The sequence below is a fragment of the Cottoperca gobio genome, chromosome 4 (genome assembly GCF_900634415.1).
Source record: "Cottoperca gobio chromosome 4, fCotGob3.1, whole genome shotgun sequence".
Lineage (NCBI taxonomy): Eukaryota > Metazoa > Chordata > Actinopteri > Perciformes > Bovichtidae > Cottoperca > Cottoperca gobio.
In genome coordinates, this window is record NC_041358.1 from 9625201 (window position 1) to 9646299 (window position 21099).

The following is a 21099-nucleotide window of genomic DNA, read 5'->3' on the forward strand; positions in this document are numbered from 1 at the left end:
GAACCTCACCACTTAAGAACCAGACTACAAGGCCATCAGCAAAACCATGCAGCACCAATAGTCGCATTAATGGTAAGATGTATTTAATTTATTATTGGTTAGCTACAGTATATCAACAAGAGTATTAAAAATAATAAATGTATTTATTATAGGGCTATCAAGCGATTAAAATGTATCTAATTAATTACAAGCTTTGTGATTAATTAATCGCGATTAATCGCATATTACAATATTTGCTGTGAGAGCCGGGGGGACGGGGGGGCTGTCGGAACTCCGTGCTCCGTGCTGTCGGACCAAAAGTCAGGGGCATCTAGGAGCGCGATTAATCTGCGTTAATATTTTTAACATCTTATTTTTTCTGTGATTAATTAATCGAAATTAACGCGTTAATTCGACAGCCCTAATTTATTATATATATATATATATATATATATATATATATATATATATATATATATATAGCGCTTTTAGTACTTGGAGAAGTGTTATACTTTAAAACTGTATGAAAAATGCATGCATAAAGCTGCATTCAATATTTATTAAATAGGCTATATGGCTCTCTTGGAAATGCATTTCAAAAAAATGTAGCTTTTATGGCTCTCCCAGCCATCCCGACCCCTGTTATAGTGTGTTAAAACATTTTGTTATGGCTGTTTGTATACTGCTTATGATTGTTAAATACGAGGATTTTAAGTTAAGGTGTTACTGATGAATCTTCTCATGCTATTTCTACCTCTGGCTCAGAGAATTGTTTTGCACCAGAGTGGAAAAAAATTGTATTTCTCCACCGATTTTAAATAATAGCGCAATCTTTTCTCATCTCAAATCACTATTGGGGGCGCTGTGGCTGGACAGGCTATAATCATGGATGGAGTCTTGCTGTTTTCAGGGCCTCTTTTGGAAGGAACAGGCTTCATATGAAGTCGTTTGATATTCAGCCTGGCCTTGGAGCATGCCAGCTGCCTTTATCTACCAATTGCAGGCCGAGTACTGCTACTTGATGCATAGATTAGCGCTATGCAAATGCAGCTGTCAATAAACATGGTTCTACTCCTACCTAGCAAGGGAGAAATTGAAGACCTTTCATTCTCTGTTGGGAAGACAATACAATATGGCATGCATTTCAGTTTTTGCTTTGTAAAGCTGTGATAATACACCATGCAATGTCAAAGAGTGGCTGCAACACTAAATACATATCTATCTCTCCTCATCTACCCTCCTTGTTCAGATGAAGTAAGGTGTGTTAAAAGAATATTAAGTTACAAATAAGGGGAACCTTTTTCCTATCAAGGGCCATATTTTTTTACAACATCCTTCGAGGGCCATACTAATTATTGAACTCATAACCTCTGCAATTTAATGTATTTTGGTTGCAAAGACACAGCCCAATCATTTCACTTTTCATTTATGCAAAAAAGCAACTTTTTTATCCATGTATCTTTCTGTTTTATCAGAAATCAGAAATCCTTTATTAGTCTCACTACGGGGAAATGTATCTTGTCACAGCAAAAGAACATATGAAGTAAAAAGGCAGTACACAATAATTAAATAGAATAAAAAATAATATAGGTACCAAGTGGTTGATAGAAAATAAAGTGAGTATTGCACATGGCAGTGATAATTGCACAGCAGTGGTGGAATAGTCTGTTCTTTGTGTGGTGGTCTACCTCTCTATCTTTCCATGTTTATATGTTACACTCTGCAGCGAGCTGCTTGTTGGGTCGGCATGTTTTGTGCTGTAATGACGGTCGAGATTATTTTTCATCACCGCAAGTACGTCCACACAAACTAGACACACTGGGCTTTTACTTCCACAAGGAAATAATCGTTTGTCCATTTCTCCTGGAAAGTGCGACATTCTGCATCCAGCTTTCTGTTTTACACTCACCATGCTGCGTTCACTGATGTCAATGACTGTCTCGCTTAATATTGAAGTTTTTTGACATGACGTGACCACATGATGACACGTTTCGTTCGTGTTGTGTTCAAGGACTCTGACCTTGGCCAGGAAAAACGCCCAATTTATTCTATTGCAGTCTAGTTTGTTTTCTAGTGGATTTTTTTGCGTGCATTTATGAATTACGTCGAGCCGGACGGATCAAATGTTGACCGGCGGGCCGTATACGGCCCGGAGACTAGAGGTTCCCCACCCCTGTGTTAGACTAATATAAAGCTATTGTAACGCTAACATACAAAAGCTAATGTGTTGGCAAACAATACTATATCGTGAAAACATGGAGCGATATTAGCATTCATTTGTAGTGGTGTTTCTGTCTACTACACGTGTGATTTCACTTTCTTCACTAGCTAACTTTGTCTGTCTGCTGTTTGGAGCTGGGCAGGTAGCATACAGGGGATTTATCAGAGCTTGTTTGCTGAACACAGCTGCCTGCTGCTGGAAACAGGATTGATGAGGGCACTGAGACTGAACCATACAGTACATGTGCCATAAAAATAACAACAAAAACAACAACAAAGAGCTAAAAAAAGAACCATTGAGTTGCAGTTGGATAATAATTCTCTGCGGTTTGATATTCTGTATAAGTAAAGGTTAAATAGGCCATCTCTTAGTAAATGAGGTTTTATTTTTGCTTTTAACTTTAAATTTGTCAGATATTTGCCATAACTTATTTGTTTAAATAGGGTATTGCATTCACTGGAATATCCCAAAACAGACATCTCAATTTATTTATTTTTATGAAAATGTGCAATATGGCAGAGACTTCAATTACATGAGTCTAACTTTATCTATCTCACCAACCACTTGTAGCATCCCATGCAAACAAATAGCTCCTGCAACAGGCAGACGGACACAATTGAATGTGAATACATGATGTCTTTCAAGAACATAGGACTGTCCAAAGTGAAACTGTCGATTCAACGCTGTTTTACAATAATACTGACAACTAGTGCATGTCTGACATGACATCTTATATGGTTTCAAAGAAGTAAAATGCCTCAAACCTAAACATATAAACACTTGACCTCTAACACTACTTGTTAAGGAGAAAATGGGAACTTTCCTGATGGCTTTCAATTCAATTTAATGTTGGCATGAGTGTAACAAAGACAGTATTGCCAAAACATCAAGTAAAAATTATACTAAAAAGAAAAAAGTATGTTCATGAAATGTAGAAAATGGCATAAAATGATTAACCCTTGCTCTACTTGTGTTTGTTAGAGAGCGTGGAGATGTGTGTTGATGTTGTTTGTTTGTGTGTGTGTGTGTGTGTGTGTGTGCGTGTGTAGGTGTGTGTGTGTGTGCGTGTGTGTGTGTTGATGTGATTATCAAATAGATCACTTTTTTTACATAATCATAATAACAAAATGGTATATACTAACGGTGTTATGATCGCAAAATGTAATATTTAAATTATTTACAAATCAAATAATGTACATTAGTCAGGTTTTAATAAACCAGATAAATGATAGGCCTACCAACCAGGTTCACTAATATTAAAAAAAAAGTTAATATAAAGTTTTTTTTCTCAAGTTCCACTGGCTGTCCTCAGGTGAGGTGATAAATTGTGCTGCAATCATCTCACATATGGACATTTCCCCCGAGTTATAACTGGAGTTTCTCTATTTCTGTTATGTTTTCAAATTCAAATTTTTATTAGATTGGGAAAATGTTAATTTCTCAGAGCCTAGGTATTTGGGGCATGAGTTGAGAGGTGAGAAATGTACTTCCGACTCTTCCTCTTCTGTTATTCTGGGATCCTCCTCTGGCAGCCAGCTAACTCTAGGCCGACCTCTCTCTGTCGCTAGGCTCTGCTCGCTGAGTCTGTATCATCAAGGCTTTTCTTAATTTAGGATTCTTTTTAGGGTCAGATAACATTTTAATTTACTCTGTGTTTTAGTTAATTTCTAATATGTGGTATGTTTTTGGGTCACTAGTTTTTAGGTGATTGATATTTTCAATATGAGGGGGTATTGGCCAAGTTCAGCTCGACAGGCACTGTTTGGCCTCTTTTGCTGGACATGCAGGATGTTCTTACAGAACTCTGTGGAAAATTGTATTATTGTTTTGTCCTATTTGACAAATTCATGATTTAATTGTGGCCCCCAAATTACACTGCCATATAGACTTATTGGCTCTAATATGAATCAGATTTTTTTTAAGACTTGTCACTCAGATCTTTTTACAGCCAAGTTGAAGCTTCCTGTCGAGGCCAAGATTTGTGTAGTTTGTTGTATGTTGTGAATTATTTATCTCTCTCTATCATAAACACAACCCCCAACCCCGACCAGACACACACCAACCCCCTCATGCAAAGACACATGCCCACACACATGCGTTCACACACCCTGCAGCTGCAAACATCTGAACAAAGCTGCCCTTGAATATCGCAGAGCCCCCATGGGAGCTGGATAGCTGCCAATCAATTTCTCACCAATAACAATGACCCCCTGAGAAAAATACAAAGCAGAAAACAGCTCATTAAGGCCTGTTTCATGTCTGAGTTTCTCGATAACGAGCGGCCATTAGTGTTTCTCTCTGTCCGCTGGGGCCGGCTGAAGAAGGGAGTAGCGCAGAGAGAAATAAGAGAAGGAGAACTTAACTGTGATCGACACAATGTCTCGCTATGCTGCTCTGATGGACATTTATGAATGGTTCCACAGCTAAACTGGAGGATACAGAACACACATACACACACACACACACACACACACACATTTCACCTGCAGCTCTGTGCAGCAGGGGGCTTGCTGCACATCTACCTGTCAGCCTCCCTCTGAGCGAGCCGGAGTGCCGTGCACCAGGAGGTGAGGAGCTACCGGAGCTACAGGGGCCACGATCAGAGCCGGGGAATGGTACCCTGCTACCTGTCAATCACAGCACAGGTGTCTCAGATCCATCACAGCGTACAGGCAGCCTGAGGGCTACCGCTTGGTGTCCAACATAACAAATCAGGGAATCTACCCAGCGAATAACCTGATGAAGTTGAAACTCACTGCCATGTCAGTTCAGTACAATATGTGACTGAGCAGGCTGGGCGAGTATCTGCTACTGCTAATGTTATCTCCCGGGGCATGTTACCGGGGAAATGATTAGTTAGAAAATTAAATTAAAAAGAGGGCACACACAAAATCAATTTTACGGCAGCAAGAGGAACATTTAAAAGTGGCTCTAGCACCAAGTCAAAATCTTATACTGTAACTGTATATGTGTACATCGCATCAACAAGAACAGTGGCCCTGGCCCACATACGCTATTGTTTAGATCGCCCTTGATGTCATTATTCTTTGTGAAAAGTACCTAAGGGAGCATCTATATAAAGGCCTTCTCCAGGGAAAAAGTCTGACCCTCTGGTTAATAAAAAGCCCACAAGCTATGCTTCACAATTCAGTTAAATGATAGGAAACCACACAAGGCCACGGCACAGCTTTCAAACTTCGAGCTAAAACTCTAAATTAGGTTATAGTTATACATGGTCAATTTGAAATCCCTTTAGAGGGACTTGCCCATGAATTCAGTTGTTTGTTCCTATTAGCCTGAACAACTCTGAAGCCCCTTTTATGAACAACACACACAAAGTCACATACGACTGAAAACGAGTGAGGATCTCATGTAATTGATGCATAACCCAAAGCTCTGTAACATGAAAATAATAATTTGCACAGGATAATGACACCTACTGAAATTACCAGCGTCTCAGTTGAGTTGTGTGAGGTCTAAATTGCACAATTCATCATTTACAGTTTGCATTAATGCATTTTTTTTCCATACAGCAAGTATATTCCTTTTTGTATGAGTTTAAAAAAAATATATAATATAAGGTTACAATCCCTCTTAGGCTTCAAGTTAATTAGTCTAGCATGAATGAGCTCTATGACTATTCTGTTGCTGGTGTCTCAATCATGCTAATGTTAATGTGCTGAGCTACAATGCATTCTCATTTGAACTAAAGCGAAAATAAGTAGTCGACGCAGGTGTTCAAAGTATTTGCATTTATGCACTGTTTCCGACAGTGAGATGATTACCTCTAAAGACAGTTTTCTTCCATCGCTCATTTCCTCGCTGTTTTACGCAGATACAGTATAATAACTTTACAGCTGTTAGGTCCAGATCATTGCTCTACATATCAAAAACTCGGGGTTCTAACTGTGATTTACAAAGCAAATGCACAATATTTACTGGGATTTCTTTCTTTTATTCTTATGTTATTAATACAGATTTTTTTTTGAGCCGTATCAGTGGTATAAAGGGGAGGAAGTTAATTAAATTACATGACTGACTCAGAAAATACTAATTTCACACTGACTTCCTCCAGTATTGAGCCTTTAGACTTTATTTAAATTACTGCTTTGTCTTTCTTTGCACATATGAATTCTGTTACATGAGTTCTAAAAGCAGACAAGCCTGTCTCCTAGAAATGCTGTTGATAGGCAACATCATTGCTGGACAGATTATGCAGATTATGTTTTCCCCAGTGTTACATTTTGCTACAAAATGTAGGAATTTTACACTTGAAGCTGGGTTTCAGTTCCACATAACGTTAGGTTTAGGAAGTCAAAGCACTTAAATTAAGGTTTTGGTTACTTGTTATAAAGATAATTCATAATGTTGGCGTTTTTCAATATTTAACAAGGACCTCAGTCTATCTCTAATTTTGACGTGAGTGATGTGAGTGCCTAAAAAAAACTATAAATATAAATAAGTTGTCAACAAACTATTATCAGTTACGTTTAGTATCAACATTTTTGCAACTTTCCAGATCTGTTAATTGTCAACGTAGGACGTCATTTCTAGGAGACAGGGTTGACATGTAAACTCTTTAATCAGCTGCCAAAATTCTGGTTTGCAGTTTGTTACATTTTGACAAATGCATGTTTAAAATAATCAAAAGCTCTGGGGGGGGATTACATTCAATTAAATACACAAAAACAGGGACAACTAAATGGCATCAGGTGAAATAAAAATAAGTAGGGATATTGGAAATGTTTTTTTCCAAAAGGGATCTAAAAATTACCATGGAAGGAAAAACAAAAATCAATAAGCTATCTAACATTTAGATGATAGATAAACATTTTCTCATCATAAAAAAAGGCCTGAGCGAGAACATATGTGTACTTGTGTTTGTAGCTGCGTTACCCCAGATACCAAAATAACAGATTGTGCAAAACAGTTGGTTGGTGTAGACTCAATGTTATTTCAAGGACCTCCCCAAAGAGAATTGTGCAAAATGAGTCCTTCATGCTTCATTCAGGAAGATAAACCAAAATACGTTTATTTGGAAGACCTTCCATGCAAATTGCAACTGCTCTGCTGTTTTCAATGTTCTGATTTTATTTCCCCATGTTACAGTTTGCTTTTTTTCTTCTCTTGGTTTAATCTGATGTGACATTGATCCTTCTCAATATGCATGCGCTATTAGCAGCAGATACGTGATTTTAGAAACTAAGAACTACATATAAAGAGGCTTTTCATTCGTACAATATCAAAATGAATCCTACACATGCCAGTTGTATATTGGGCATGTTCCCGAAAGGCACCTTCATAGTGACAACTTAGTTGATTGAGCTTCTGACGATCCGGTCCTAACAAGAGGAGAGCTGGAGAGTGTAATAAGAATGGAAGTGAGATGTGGGGAGAAAAGATGAAGACACTTGTGTCTTTTAGTAATCCACCCACCGTGGAGACAAACGGAACGAAAGCGAGATCAAGACGAGAGAAGAGAGTGTAATGATGTAGTTAATAGGCTGCTGGTTGTGAACACTTCACGGAATTGCCACCAACGGTTTTTCTAACAACATCAAACAAACATCAGACCATTAATTTGTGAAAATCCTATTAAACCAGCCGAGAGGTCCTGTAAACAATACGGAATACTGTTTCCTGCTGATTTAGCTTTCTCATGCCTTTGATGCGTCTAAGTGTTACTCAAGTATGTGCTTCAAACACCTGATTACTACCTAAGACTGTGACCATCGCCACAGATGTTCCAAAACTCCTGTAGAGGATTCGGATGAATTGCATTGGGGCTGTAACAAGGTGAAAAAGAAAAAACATGCCTGTGTTGAGGGGTTGAAGTAGATTTCCAATTTACTAGATTTTTGGATTTATTTACAGAATAGTTGTCATATGAACTTGACTTTACTTCTAACTAGAAAGTGCTGCTACAATGATTTATTTTTAAACTACACCAGAGCCATGCTGGCCATTTCCCCTGCTTCCAAGCGTTATGCTAAGTTAAGCGTGCATATGAGAGAGTGATATCGATCTTTTCAGCTCTGGGCAAGAAAGTGAATAATCACATTTCCAAAAATGCCCAAGTATTTCTTCACAGATCAGGGTTGACTGTAGGAGAAAGGAAGCAGACACTGTGTTGTCTCTTAGAGGTCAATCTATGTAATGCAGGGGTGTCAAGCATAAAAAAGATAGTTCATTAAATGTGAACATTTTCAGAATGTATTTATAGGTTATTATGCTCTGATGTTACTGGTCCGGCCCACTTGAGATCAAATTGTGCTGCATGTGGCCCCTGAACTAAAATGAGTTTGACACCCCTGATGTAATGGAATGAAAATAAATTGTTTATATGATTTGTATAGATCAGACAGAGCAGTGAATGCTTCAATTCATGCTTTACAATCAGTGGCTCATTAATCAGCCACTTGGCTACCAGGTGAGTAGCATCATCCAATCATATTTGCAGAGGGGTTAGACAGTGGCCTTAATAACCTGGCACTTCACACTTTTGTTGACTTTACAAAAGCAGTGGGTGTGTTTGGTGAGTGAAATCCTTGTTTCCCTGATGCTTTGAGAACTCACAGAGCAAAGCCTGTTCCCCAAACAATATAACTATTTCCTATAAATGGTCACTTCCTTGGCGTAAATGTGTCTGATAAAACAGATTGCTTTTATTTCCCAACCAACAATATTTTGTACGGCTTTACACCATTTTAAATAAACCCTTTGTATAAAATGTGGCTACTTTATCTTGTTTTTTTCTCTTGTGTCTCTTAGTAAAGCTTTAACATCTATATTTTGATTGTTGACAATTGTAGCATTATTCCTTAATTTAGCCTACTGATGCAATTCAAACTCGGCCAATTTTGTGAAACTATGAAGTACTGTGCAGTGTAAAAAAAGACAGCTAGAATGTAGGAGGGTGAGTTTTGTTAAAAAAGCAATTGCTTTATTGATTTGTAGTTCCCATGAATATCACTACACCTCTGATAATAGAAAGCAAGGGCAAGTCTGAGAGAGAGAGAGAGAGAGAGAGAGAGAGAGAGAGAGAGAGAGAGAGAGAGAGAGAGAGAGAGAGAGAGAGAGAGAGACAGAGAGAGAGAGACAGAGAGAGAGAGAGAGAGATTTGCAGGAGGGTTTGTTGACATGAAGACTGCTGATCCCTTTTGCGCTGCTATTTGTCATAACACTGTTGACAAGAGACTCCTCTTTACACAGAAAACAAGGAATGCCTTGAATCACATTGTGTACATAATGAGGCATGCACATACTGTTAATACATGCTGTGCATACACACTCAACCTCATAAAACACACACACACAAACAAATGGAACAGAAGAGCCACCAGCTATGCCAAATCTAGCTCCTCATGACACAGTTGCTTTCTTTCAATGCCATGCCTGCACGGGCTTTTTAGAATTCTAATCACTGTAGCTGAACACAATGTGTCACCACACACGTGCATAAACTCCATTCTCTTTATTACTCACTTAGTTGTGTAACACTTTTACAGTTAATACGCTTTGAAATGTTTTTTTTTCTAATCTAATCTTACTTTTGAGGTCATCATTGTTCTCAGTTATGCTCACATTTTTCAGCGTATGTACATTCTTTGTAAAACTGCATGTTCGCGACAATTAAGGCACGTGCTTGAATCAAAATGTTGCATTGCGAAATGTAATGGACATTTAAAATTGTTTGGATAATACTTTGAACATTCTCATACAGTAGCTAAAGGGTGCCTTGAGCGTCGGTATCAAGACGCCGACGCCTACTGCCCGAGCGTCGATATATGGCGGCCTGGGATTGAGAACAGGCTGCCACCTTTATAGCTTTGTGAAGATGTCAAAAAACACAAAAAACACTGTTCCGTGAAGAGCCGCTATTGGTGATACTTCACTCTTACATTTGTGATTCACAACTTCCTGTACTATAGGGATATCTTGCCATTGGCCACTCATGACACCAGTTTTACATTTGGGAATTCTCTCTATTTCAGTTCAGGGAGTTTGTCATGCTTTTCTTCATTTCAGGACCAATCAGACTTTGTTTTGTTTTGCTAGAGGTAGGGGACAAAAAAAGTGATATTGGTATGCAGTCCATACCCCAACGATCATAACTCATACGGCCATCCGTATAAAATATAGTCAAACACTCATGCAGAGTCTCTCTTTCATAAAAGCCGTTTCCGTTGACCTCTGGCCCCGATAACTCCCCCATCACACACTTGTCAGAAGCCATAAGCTCCGCGCTGGATGAAGTCCTCGTCACTGTCATTGCTGCTGGTGATCAAGCGGAGAAGGCTGCTTTGCTTCTGTCCTGGAGATACATTCAACCTCTGAGTGGAGGACACTAAACTTGTCTCCAACACAATGATGTCATTGAACAAGGCATTCATGAGAGAAAACTGCTGTTTGCCGATAACCGTTTCTCAGTATACAGTTCTGCTCTCTCTGGCTCTGTTCTGCCATAAGCTTGCAACAAATCTTTACAATAGTAATTTCCAGACACTAATTTATTGATTATAAACAAACAAGAGCATTGAACTGAGGATCAACAGCCTCTACCTGCAACGGAATTCTACATTGTGTGCAACAAGGTCAGATTTGATTTGGTTACGTATGCCAGGAAAGTGGAGGAGCAGCGGGGACGTGCTGGAATGTGTTCTGCATTTAAAGAAACATAGCAGCAACAATAAATGAAGTGTGAAATGAACCAGCGGCATCCACCAGATAATTGTTAATTGTAATTATATCAAGGCAGAATAGCTTTATTGATGCAGATAAAATAATAGTTTTATTGATGCAGATAAAAAGAAGAGTTACTTCTTTTTACTTGCCCAGATATGTCATTGCGATTGTGTTTGTGATTTTGTGACGAGTGACATCTTATATCTTAGCAGCCTGTGGATGTAGTGTGACATTGTTAAACCACCGCAAACCCTCTTAGGAAGGAATTCTGGATGGTTTGGAGTTCAATTTTGTCACGTACACAAGAACCAATAGTTCATATTCCACTCCATCTCATCACAAACCATTAAGGCACAGCTCCAGGTTGTTACATTAGTTGCACTTCAATTCTCACATTTAGAGCAAACTTAATTTCATGAAAATCGCTTCAGAATTAAGCGAGCTACGGTCAAGTTTGTAGAGAAGTCTGCATCTCTCAATACACGTATCTGTTTACTATCAGATCTTGACCTCCAATCTCCGATCTCCAATATGGCTGACGCGCAGACACACGTCAAATCGCAAACTATCTACGTTTCTATACCTGTGTGTGTAATGGACTTTAGCATTTTTCTTGACGAAAAAACAACCATGAGTTCTCTTCATTTTGAATTACCGGTATGTATGTATGTATTACCGGTTTCACACACACACACACACACACACACACACACACACACTCGCACACACACACACACACACACACACACACACACACACACACACACACACACACACACACAATCTTTTACTGTACACTTACTGTATTATTCATATGGTTTACTGTAATATTGTGTTTCATCGCAGCGCATCGCGATGTTATATTCTTTAATGCTCTCCTCTCATGTCTTCTATTCGTTGCTTCATATACTCCATGCAGTACCCATTTATTCCATTCCATTTTATAATCTATTTTAAATGTTCTCTCATCTATAGCATTCAAAACACAACAGCACGAGACACATAAAGCACAATTTACTTCCTCCTAATCTATATGACTGGATTTCACAGCGCAGCACATGTATTGTTACATCATGCCTCTTCATTCTGTTCTCTCTACAGACATGTTTGCATAAACTTGAAACTCTAATCACTCCATAATTACAAGAGACGTCTCCTTACATCACATGAAGTCGATGTAATAGCCAGTGGGCTGACAGGAGAAAAGATAGGCGAAAACACAGGAGATGAGGCGTGATATAAAAGTTATGGTCCATGAAGAAGAAGAAAGGAGGAGCTGACATTTTGACTAATATGCTACTGTCTGTAGATATGGCTCGACTACTCTCACGTTCACAGGAATGAGTTCACAACTGCACAAGCTTCTAAATTATTAAATGAAACATGCTTTTGTTCATTTTACACCCATTTCCACCTCTGATGCATGCGGAACAGCACCAAAAGCACAAAATATCTTTAATTTTAACTCATGCTATCAGTGTGAACAAGCACAGAAGTCAATAGAGAGATGCTGTTAATTGCTTTAGTTGTGTCTTTTTTATATACCCAGGTGTATCTGGTGGATATGAAAATGCAGCTGACTGCGTTCAATATAAAATTAAAGCCACGAAGCTTTTAAGAGATTTGCCACCCTCACCAGGAGAAGACAAAGAATTAAATTAATGAATAGGTGTTGCCATTATGACTGTCATAACACATGTATTTCCTGCAATTATAGCTATAGTAATATTGTTAAGTACCTCCTATTCCTGTTTTTCACTGCTTTTGAACCCGCTCAATCTATTAATTTCCTCACTTCATGTCCTTCTTTGTTTTTTTCTTTCTTAGAGGATTTGCCGTTTGAAAATCACATTTGTTTTACAATGCTTCAAAACACGCTGTGACAGAAAGCTGTAATTCTCCAAGCTTTTAAACTGTCCTTTTAATGCAGACCAGACAGAATATTAAAGGTTGATAGATTAAAAAATGCACTTTATAACAGAATAATAATACTACGGTTAAATTTCCATTCTTTTAAATTATAATTAGAAATGGCTCCAAGCTGTTCTGGTGCATTAACTGGCCAGCAGGGGGGGATAAAGCTCTGGTTCTTTTCATGTCCCCTCCTCTGTACTGAAACTCCTACGGTCCTCCCTCTTATCCCCAACTCCCTCTCCCCGGCCCCCTGACGGGAAAGGCCAACTGAGCTCTGGAGAATATTTATGAGCGAGGGAGAGCAATTGGTTTGAGATCATTCGACAAGGGAGGGAGGGAGGGAGGGAGGGAGGGAGGGAGGGAGAGGATGGGGGACTGTGAAAGGGAGGGAGAGAAAAAGAGAGAAAATAGAGATAGACGTTGAGATAAAGGCAGAGGCAGGGTTTAGATTTTTAATGATTTTTTTTAAACTTCTTTTACCTTGTGGTTAATTAAAATTAATTACTCATCGCTATTCCTCTGTCTTCATCTCAGTATGCGTATGTGCTTGAACACATGCACTTACAGCGTTAGTCTTTTCTACGGATACAAGGACCAAAAATCTGCATAATCATTTCGGAAAAAACTGTCCAAACTGGCTGCTCCTCAGTTCTACAAGAGGCCAGGTTGGGTTTTAAACTCAGATTTAAGATAACAACAAGAAGTGGTGACAATTCAAGAGCCAATAACAAGACTTTTACTGACCCATATAGGAATCGTAATATGTCTGCAAGAAGCAGAACAGTGTTGTTGATCAATACGAATCACCCACAGATTACTTTGCCTAGGTTTTTCTGGCTTTTGAAATTCTCGAGTCTGTTTTGAAGCAACAAAAAAAAAACGCAACCCGTTACATTCTGAAGCCCCTTTTGATCTCTTCAGTTCTCAGCTAACTGGCATCCTCGACTTTCTCGATGACGGTGCTTCGGGGTGCAAGATATTTAAAGCCTTAAAGGACTTGTTTTTCAAGGCAAGGGAAGAAAATGACAACGCAGGATCATTGTTCCACTTTTTTTTACCTTGGCGATATTCTTCCTATTTACTTGAGTTTCTATTTTTGTTTTTTGTTCTAATTCGTTAGCTTACTTTTCGTTAGAGGAAACTGTAAAGGCTACAGTAGCTCAAGGGGTAAGGAGGGTTATAGACTTGTCAAGTTCGCATTTCTAGATATTTGCTGATAGAGGTCAATAGAAGGCACACTGCAGGTTACAGAATGCTGTATACAAAAGGTTTAGTTTTGGAAGTGGGAGAAAAACAGGTGCAGAGACATCCTGAGTGACAAAAAAAGAAGAGGCCAGCAGAGAGGCAGTATGGGAGGAAGTGATGGATGAGAGGAAGCCAGCAGCGCTACATTCTCTATCTTTGCCTGGCATTGTCACTCCTGTCAGCTGCTAAATGCCAGTGTCAGTCAAACCTCTGTTCAGCTGGCATCGGTCCCTCCACTTCACGACTGCGGACGCTCCGCCAGCATCGCTCTCATCAGCGGGTATCACAACACTTACCTGGCACAACACACAGCCACAGAGACAGATACTATGCACGCCCTATCACGCATAGCTTATTGTTGTTGCTGACGGCTGAAAACAGTAAATCTGGTGTCATAAAATTTGATAAACAACATTGTTTTTGTCTATTCTACACAGTTTTCAGCAGATGAGAGAACATTTCTTTATGTCTCGAGGATCATGACACCCTGGAGTCAAAACTGAAAAATATATCCATTACACACACACACACACACACACACACACACACACACACACACACACACACACACACACACACACACACACACACACACACGTTACCCCGACAGTTAAACACTGTGTGTGGGTCATGCTGCCTTAAACAGACACTAAACCACCGCCTACAATATTTTTTATCAGTTTGAGTTTTGCTGTTGAGTTTAAATGCTTCAGAGGCGTTTCTATCCTAAAGATAATATACTCAAGGGAAAATACAAGCACAAATATACACCCACGCTTGCATAAACACAGACGATTTGCAAATGTTAAAGCCTGCTGGGTACAGTTGAGGTTTACAGCTGTTACACTATGGTTTGCTTGTGAACTTTGGTGGAATCGAGAAAATCATCATCCTTTCTTTGGAGATAATAGAAAACATGTTGTATACAAGTTCAAGCCCTATATCTAAATGATAACAACATTACCAACTACCTAATATCCTGTAAACTCATATGAGGAAGTTTGCCTCTTGAAAATGCTGTGCTATAATCCTGTCATTTCTATCTCAATGCCTCAATAAAAAACTGAAGAAAAATGTCTTTGTATCAAGCTTTCAAACAATACTCTGCAGCTTCCATGCACACACCCACTATATTTCACACCACACACTTCTGAAGCCAACCTGTCTTCCCACTGTCACACATCAACTGGCTCAGTCAGATATCTGTTACGTCCCGCTGCTTTGCCCAAACCCTCCTGCGGTATCGCCGTTTGAGTTTCCACTGATATGCAGCATTCTGAGGTTTTGTATCGTACTCAAACCATATGTCTCTGCTGCCTACAAAAAGAGGAAGCAGTCAGTTGCACCCAAAGACGTTTGCATCTGAGCAGAACACATGCAGAGCTTTGTATGCAAACTCCACTAAGTAATCGTATCAACGCTACATCCCACTGTGAACCACCTACTAAATCTGCATCTTTTATACTTTAAAGAAAAGAATTATGCGATCTCTTGTTTATACTTTTCTAAATACCCTTTTTCCCCCTCTAAGCTAAATCCACAAGAAGGCTTTAAGGAAGTACACAACATCTCTGTATTTGGTCCATTTCACAAACAACATTTCTCGTAGGCATCTCAGCTTTGCAGACATTCCTGACCACTGCTTCTCACCTGTATATTTTGTACTTGGTGTTGAATCCTTGCTGGTAGCGCTCTGTGAAATCAACAAACTCCTGGGAGTGGTGAAAGGGACCCTTGTCTGAAAGGAGCCAGCCCAGTTGCCCGGTGGAGCCCCCAAAGCCAGCCCTGACAGGGTCCGCCGCTCCGGCCCCTAGTGTCACCCAACTCTGGAGCAGGCTTAGTGTTAACCACTTCCATAGAAACATGAGGGCCGTCAGTCTAATGGAGATGCACAGGCCACTCATGCTGCTTCCCCCGGCCCCGGTGACTCCTCATTATCCCTGCACTCTGGATGAGTCCTGCTGGAAAGGAGGAAGGACAGGAACAGGGAGAGGGAGAGGAGTTGAAGCAGGGCAGACAGAGAGAACAATAAGGTTGTAATTTGTGTTTGGGCGTGAGTGGAATAAAGATGAACTGAGAGAGCTGCATTTCTCCAGTATTGCTGGGTCAGAAATTATGGCAAAGGTTAGAGTATGTTTAATATACATAATAAAGCAAATAACATGTTAAACTAATCTACCTTTAAATTTAGATTGGATGTTAGAGAAGCTTCAACTGTACAATTCCGTTATTATTTTAATATAATGATTTTTACCTTTTTCTGTAAGTATTGTGGTCCGTGACTGGTCGGAATTAGTGTCCTCAAAATCCCCTTATAGGACCGTGAAGTTGGGTTCGGTTCGGCGCATAGACGCGGCGTCATTGGCAAAGGACTTTTTTCGGGCAGGATTATCTTCACAAATGCAAACAGACGCACACTTAGGGGCAGCGCAACTTGAGCGAAACAGAAGATGACATCCAACCTCCTGAGAGCGCGCTCTTCTCCTCTCTTTCACAGTGTCATATTTCCAGCGGAGAGACGATGCGCGGTAGGTACTGTAGGTCCAATCCAACGGAAAGAGTCGCAGCGAACACGATCCTTCCAGAGCGCACAGGGTCAAACCTTCCAGGTGGACCAATTATTTTAACACGGTGGTAGGTTTTGGAATTCGGTGAAAGTGCAGGGGTCAAATGACCACCCACATTTGAGTAACGTCGCTGGCAGCTGCCCTCTAACTCATTTCTACTCCTTATTGGAGAGACGCGCTCAGGGCGCATGCAGGGCGCACGGAAAGTCCGCAGATGCTGCTGACGGTGCCTGGACTCCCAGCGCACTGAATGTGTGAATGGCATTCGCTGCGCTCTCTCTCTCCCTCTGTACCGTACCGCCGCAATTTAATTTATTCCAGCAGCGAGCTCACTCCCGGTTGGCTGAGGCGTAACTGGAGGAAGTGAGAATAGGAGGTGTTGAGAGGGGGGGGGGTTGCATCAGAGGGTGCCGATGTGCTTGAGTCAGAAATTACCTGCTGTTGAGATTAACAGAGATAATAATGAGGATGAGAAGAGAAGAGATCAGGATAAAAAGCGGCACATATGAAGTTTTGTAAATCGACTGCTCTCACAACCACAACGGTCTTATTGTTCTTTCATTCATGCGAATATATTGGCATGCAATTGGCACAATCCATTGTCTAATAACAAATAAGGGATAATTAAACTCATTATAAAAAAAAATGTTTTGGAAAAGTTGAGTAATTCAAAGAACCAGAGAAACTGTAATTTGATTGAATACATTTATATTCTAGGACTCTACTAGAGGTAGAGTCAATAACTAATTGTAGAATATTAAAATGGATATGATATTCCTGTAAATTAGTCTTAATAAAAAGTTTGAACCATCTGAATAACGATGGGTTTGGTGATGATGATAACGGAAGATGACGATCATGAGGAAGGTGAGGGTGTATTCAACCCCCTGTAGTTATTCTCGTTATCTTCTTTGCCCTCTTCCTTCTTCTCCTTTCTTCCTGCAGACTAATCATCACTTTCACCATCAGCAAACTTAATTAGATCTGCTCTATCCCTGCTCTATGCGTCGGACACAACGTGGATCAGAGAGGCAGAGAGCAGGCGAACGAAGGGAGGGATATGTGCTGCCTTTCAGCTTTCCTGCAGACGTTCAAAGAGGGGTTTTATACAGGGATTGGATTAGAGAAATGAACACAATTGAGTCGTGAGATTCACTGGCTACCAAACTCAAAGAGAAACTGAAATCCTGTGGCATAGGGACTTGCACATTCTGGAGTGAAAGAATGAGTTGATTTGTCACGGTTTCATCATCATGTCTTGGGATTGGGTGGCTTTTCTTCTGACCCTGCCTTGCAGCCATGATGACTTGTGAAGAACAACTACCTAATAGGAACAGACACTCCTTGGTGGATTGGCTTGTTTTTGGATGACAATTTTTCTACTTCAGAATCCAAATCAGAAATCCTTTATTAGTCCCTCAAGGGGGACATTTACCTTGTTACATTAAAATAACAAGAAAGTAAAGTGGCGAGTACACAATTATTGAATAGAATAAAATAACAGTAACAGTAGTATAAGTACACAGTCGTTGATAAAGGTTGTAAAAGTGATTATTGCACATAGCAGTGATAATACTTGCCTTGTTTTTCAGTTGCATTGAAACTGACCATTTAAAGTTTGTCTGCAAGCACAGGTTAGAGTTTAGTTTTGTTTGAAAGCTTTGAATAAAAGATGATTCTTGGTCGGGAGTGTCACGGCTCATTACTTTCATGGATTCACGTTGTATTTTAGGCAATTTTTAGAATGCTGTTTTTTCTGTTTCAGAGCTCCAAAACTCATGAGCATAGTAGAAACAAGTCCCTGCAGCTCATATTTACCGGTTTAAATGAATCATTCATCAATTCGTGTGCGTTTTAGTGTGCACGATGAGATAAGTGTACACTACGTTTGTACTGCGATGTGCTCACAAGCAACTGTGCTTGTTTCTTTCTTTTTAGTAGTGACATTTAAGGCAACAAAATTGATGGCCAATTGATGGAACATAAGGATGTCAATAGAGACCAGATGTAAACCAACACAGCATTAGAAAAAAATCAAAGAGAATGTCACAGCAAAGTGCTCATTATGGCTCCAGAAAGTGGTAAGAAATGTGTAGGTCACAGTGGCTGAGCAGTGACCTATAACAAGGATTCATCCTCATGCTCTTTGAGGCCACAGCGACCAAAGATTGAGCGGAACCTTGGCAACCGCATTCAGAAGAGGTTTTGAAATGTGCAAACCATGAAGAAATGTTACTTGGAATTCTGCAATACTACCACAAGTACTATCCAGTAATGGCAACACAACTTTATATTCTTACCAGCTTGCTCCTATCATATCCAGAGTTATATTTGGCTTCAACTTTTAACTCAGCTTGAACTTTATTGTCTTTTATTGGACTTTTTTTTGTCTTGCAGCCAGAAATAATGAGCAGAAAATGCACACAAACTTATAAGCAGATTTCTTGGACACTTGGGGGCAGCACAAACAAGTTGTTAACACAACATTTTTGATATCTCACCTTTTAAGTTGACTGTCAAATGTTCACTCTCCTTTAGCTCTGTTTGTGGTCTCTACAGTACCAAATCCTGAGAGAAAAAAAAAACATCTCGCTTTTTAGCTGCTAACTTTTCACCAGGCTAGTCACTAACTGTGTCTGTCTGCTGTTTGGTGATGAGCCAGAATGTTCTCATTCCCAGAAGGCACCCTTCATCATCTGTAAAACACTATGTTCAAAATATTTCTTAAGTGTCTTCCCTTTTCCAAACAGGTACCAATGATGGCTTTTTCTGATGTGTCAGGTTGGATTCCTTCATGTCTATTGAGGCTACGCTTTTAGTGACTTTCAGCTCATTGTTTTGGTTTTAAATTTACTCAGCATTTAATAGCACACAAAGTTAGGCAACAAGCTGGTGAACACAGTGGAGGATTGAACAGCCAGATTTTTCCCTCAGGAGACCAGATTTGAGATTGCAGATTGTTGTACTGCCCTGAGGTGGCCAAAAAAGAGGTACTTGAGTATTTATATTCCAAACTACATTTCCTTTAAAAACAAACAGCTACAGTATTAAGTGATCTTTATTAAGGACATTATTGTAATCAATTGTAATTGGGTACTTTTAAACTGTGGTATTGCTACGTTTCGTTAGTTTGTTAGTAAAGCACGCAAACACTTGACTTCATATAATAAATACAATGTAACCAATGTCCAACGAAATCTAACCTCATCATCAAGGGCTCGACCACCAATTTTGGGGTTTTATACCCTATCCCAGCGAGAGTTGGGCTAGCAAGCAACACAGAACCTTGAGCAGGTCGTCATTCTATCACACTGTTACAGAGACATTCACATTCATAATGTATTCACACATGCCATTCCTTCATCCACCTGACTTGAATTTGTAAAGAAGCACAAAGAACTGGCGTGCAGCTCCAAGCAGACAGAACAGAGATGTGAAATCTAACTAGCATTCTTCTTATTGTTAAGCAACACTATGCGCAATCAAGTCTCCGGGCAGTCCAGCAATCATTACGCACCGCAAAATAATAACAACCTGCAAATGGTCTTGTGTCGACAAACAGCCGGTACACAGACCTCGGGGCTGAGGTCTTGTCTCAGCGTGAGTGTGAGTGTGTGTAACCTTAACGAGTGGCGGGGAGGACCGAGGCAGTTGCATTTACTCAGCACTGAGACAGATAGTCATTAGGGGAGGTAAACATTCACTTAAGCCTGGGCGTGCTCATTGATGCCACTCAAGGGTCTTTGTGAGGAGTGATCAGGGAACTGAGTGAAGCTGAGGTTTTAATTAGCCTGAAAACCTGACAGCCTTTGTCAGTGCTTTGTCACAGCAGTGTTGGCTTTACTTGTTCTCTCCATCGTGAGCTACGGGACAGGAAAAATCAAGAGTTTGCTTAACACTTCCAGGTGTTGGATGAAATATGCGCCTCTCTTTACTCTGTGGAGATGTGTTTCTGCTTAAAAAAATACATCTTCAAAGTTATCTCCACCGAAGAGCTTTGATGGATAAGACATTGCATATTCTGTTTGGGTAAGTAGCAATAAGTGGTGGAGCAGGATGCCAGTTAACTGCTTCTGTGTCTCTATAAATGATAAATTGCTAACAGTCAATTGGGAAAAAAGAGAATCATCATCGCTTAATGTTGCCCACAGCCTACAGTTTTCAGAGCGGCCAGAGTCGTACATAATGTGGTGATTAAAAGAGCCAATAGCCTGACAGCGCTTTAATCAGAATCTGAATTACTTATTGCTCATCTGGGTCACCAAATTCGCCATTAATCAACTTAAGAAAATGCTGAGCTTCTTTAAGATTCGCGCAGGATTGCACACGTTTTTGTTTTGTTTGAGTACAATAAAACCCTGTTTCTAATTAACTGTCTGGTTCACTGTCAGGGCTTGTGTTGTTTTCTGACTGTATGACACCTCATTGTTATGTGCACAAAGAGGAGAGTTAATAGTAGATAGATCAATGCTGCAAGGCTGTTTCAGG

General features: G+C 39.9%; 1 protein-coding gene across 2 annotated transcripts in view; it reads right to left on the reverse strand.

Moving 5' to 3' along the window:
• LOC115007098 (BMP/retinoic acid-inducible neural-specific protein 3-like) overlaps positions 1 to 16886 on the reverse strand; it is a 51198-nt gene extending 34312 nt beyond the window's left edge. The window contains exons 1-2 of one of the 2 annotated variants that reach the window (XM_029429795.1): positions 16299 to 16886; positions 15695 to 16002 (exon numbers count right to left, since the gene is read on the reverse strand). In XM_029429795.1, coding sequence (XP_029285655.1) covers positions 15695 to 15948 — 254 coding nt within the window. In that variant the 5' untranslated portion in view covers positions 15949 to 16002; positions 16299 to 16886. Of the gene's footprint in view, positions 1 to 15694; positions 16006 to 16298 lie in introns of both variants that reach the window. The other variant, XM_029429794.1, reaches the window with a different exon arrangement.
• Positions 16887 to 21099: the final 4213 nt, after the last annotated feature.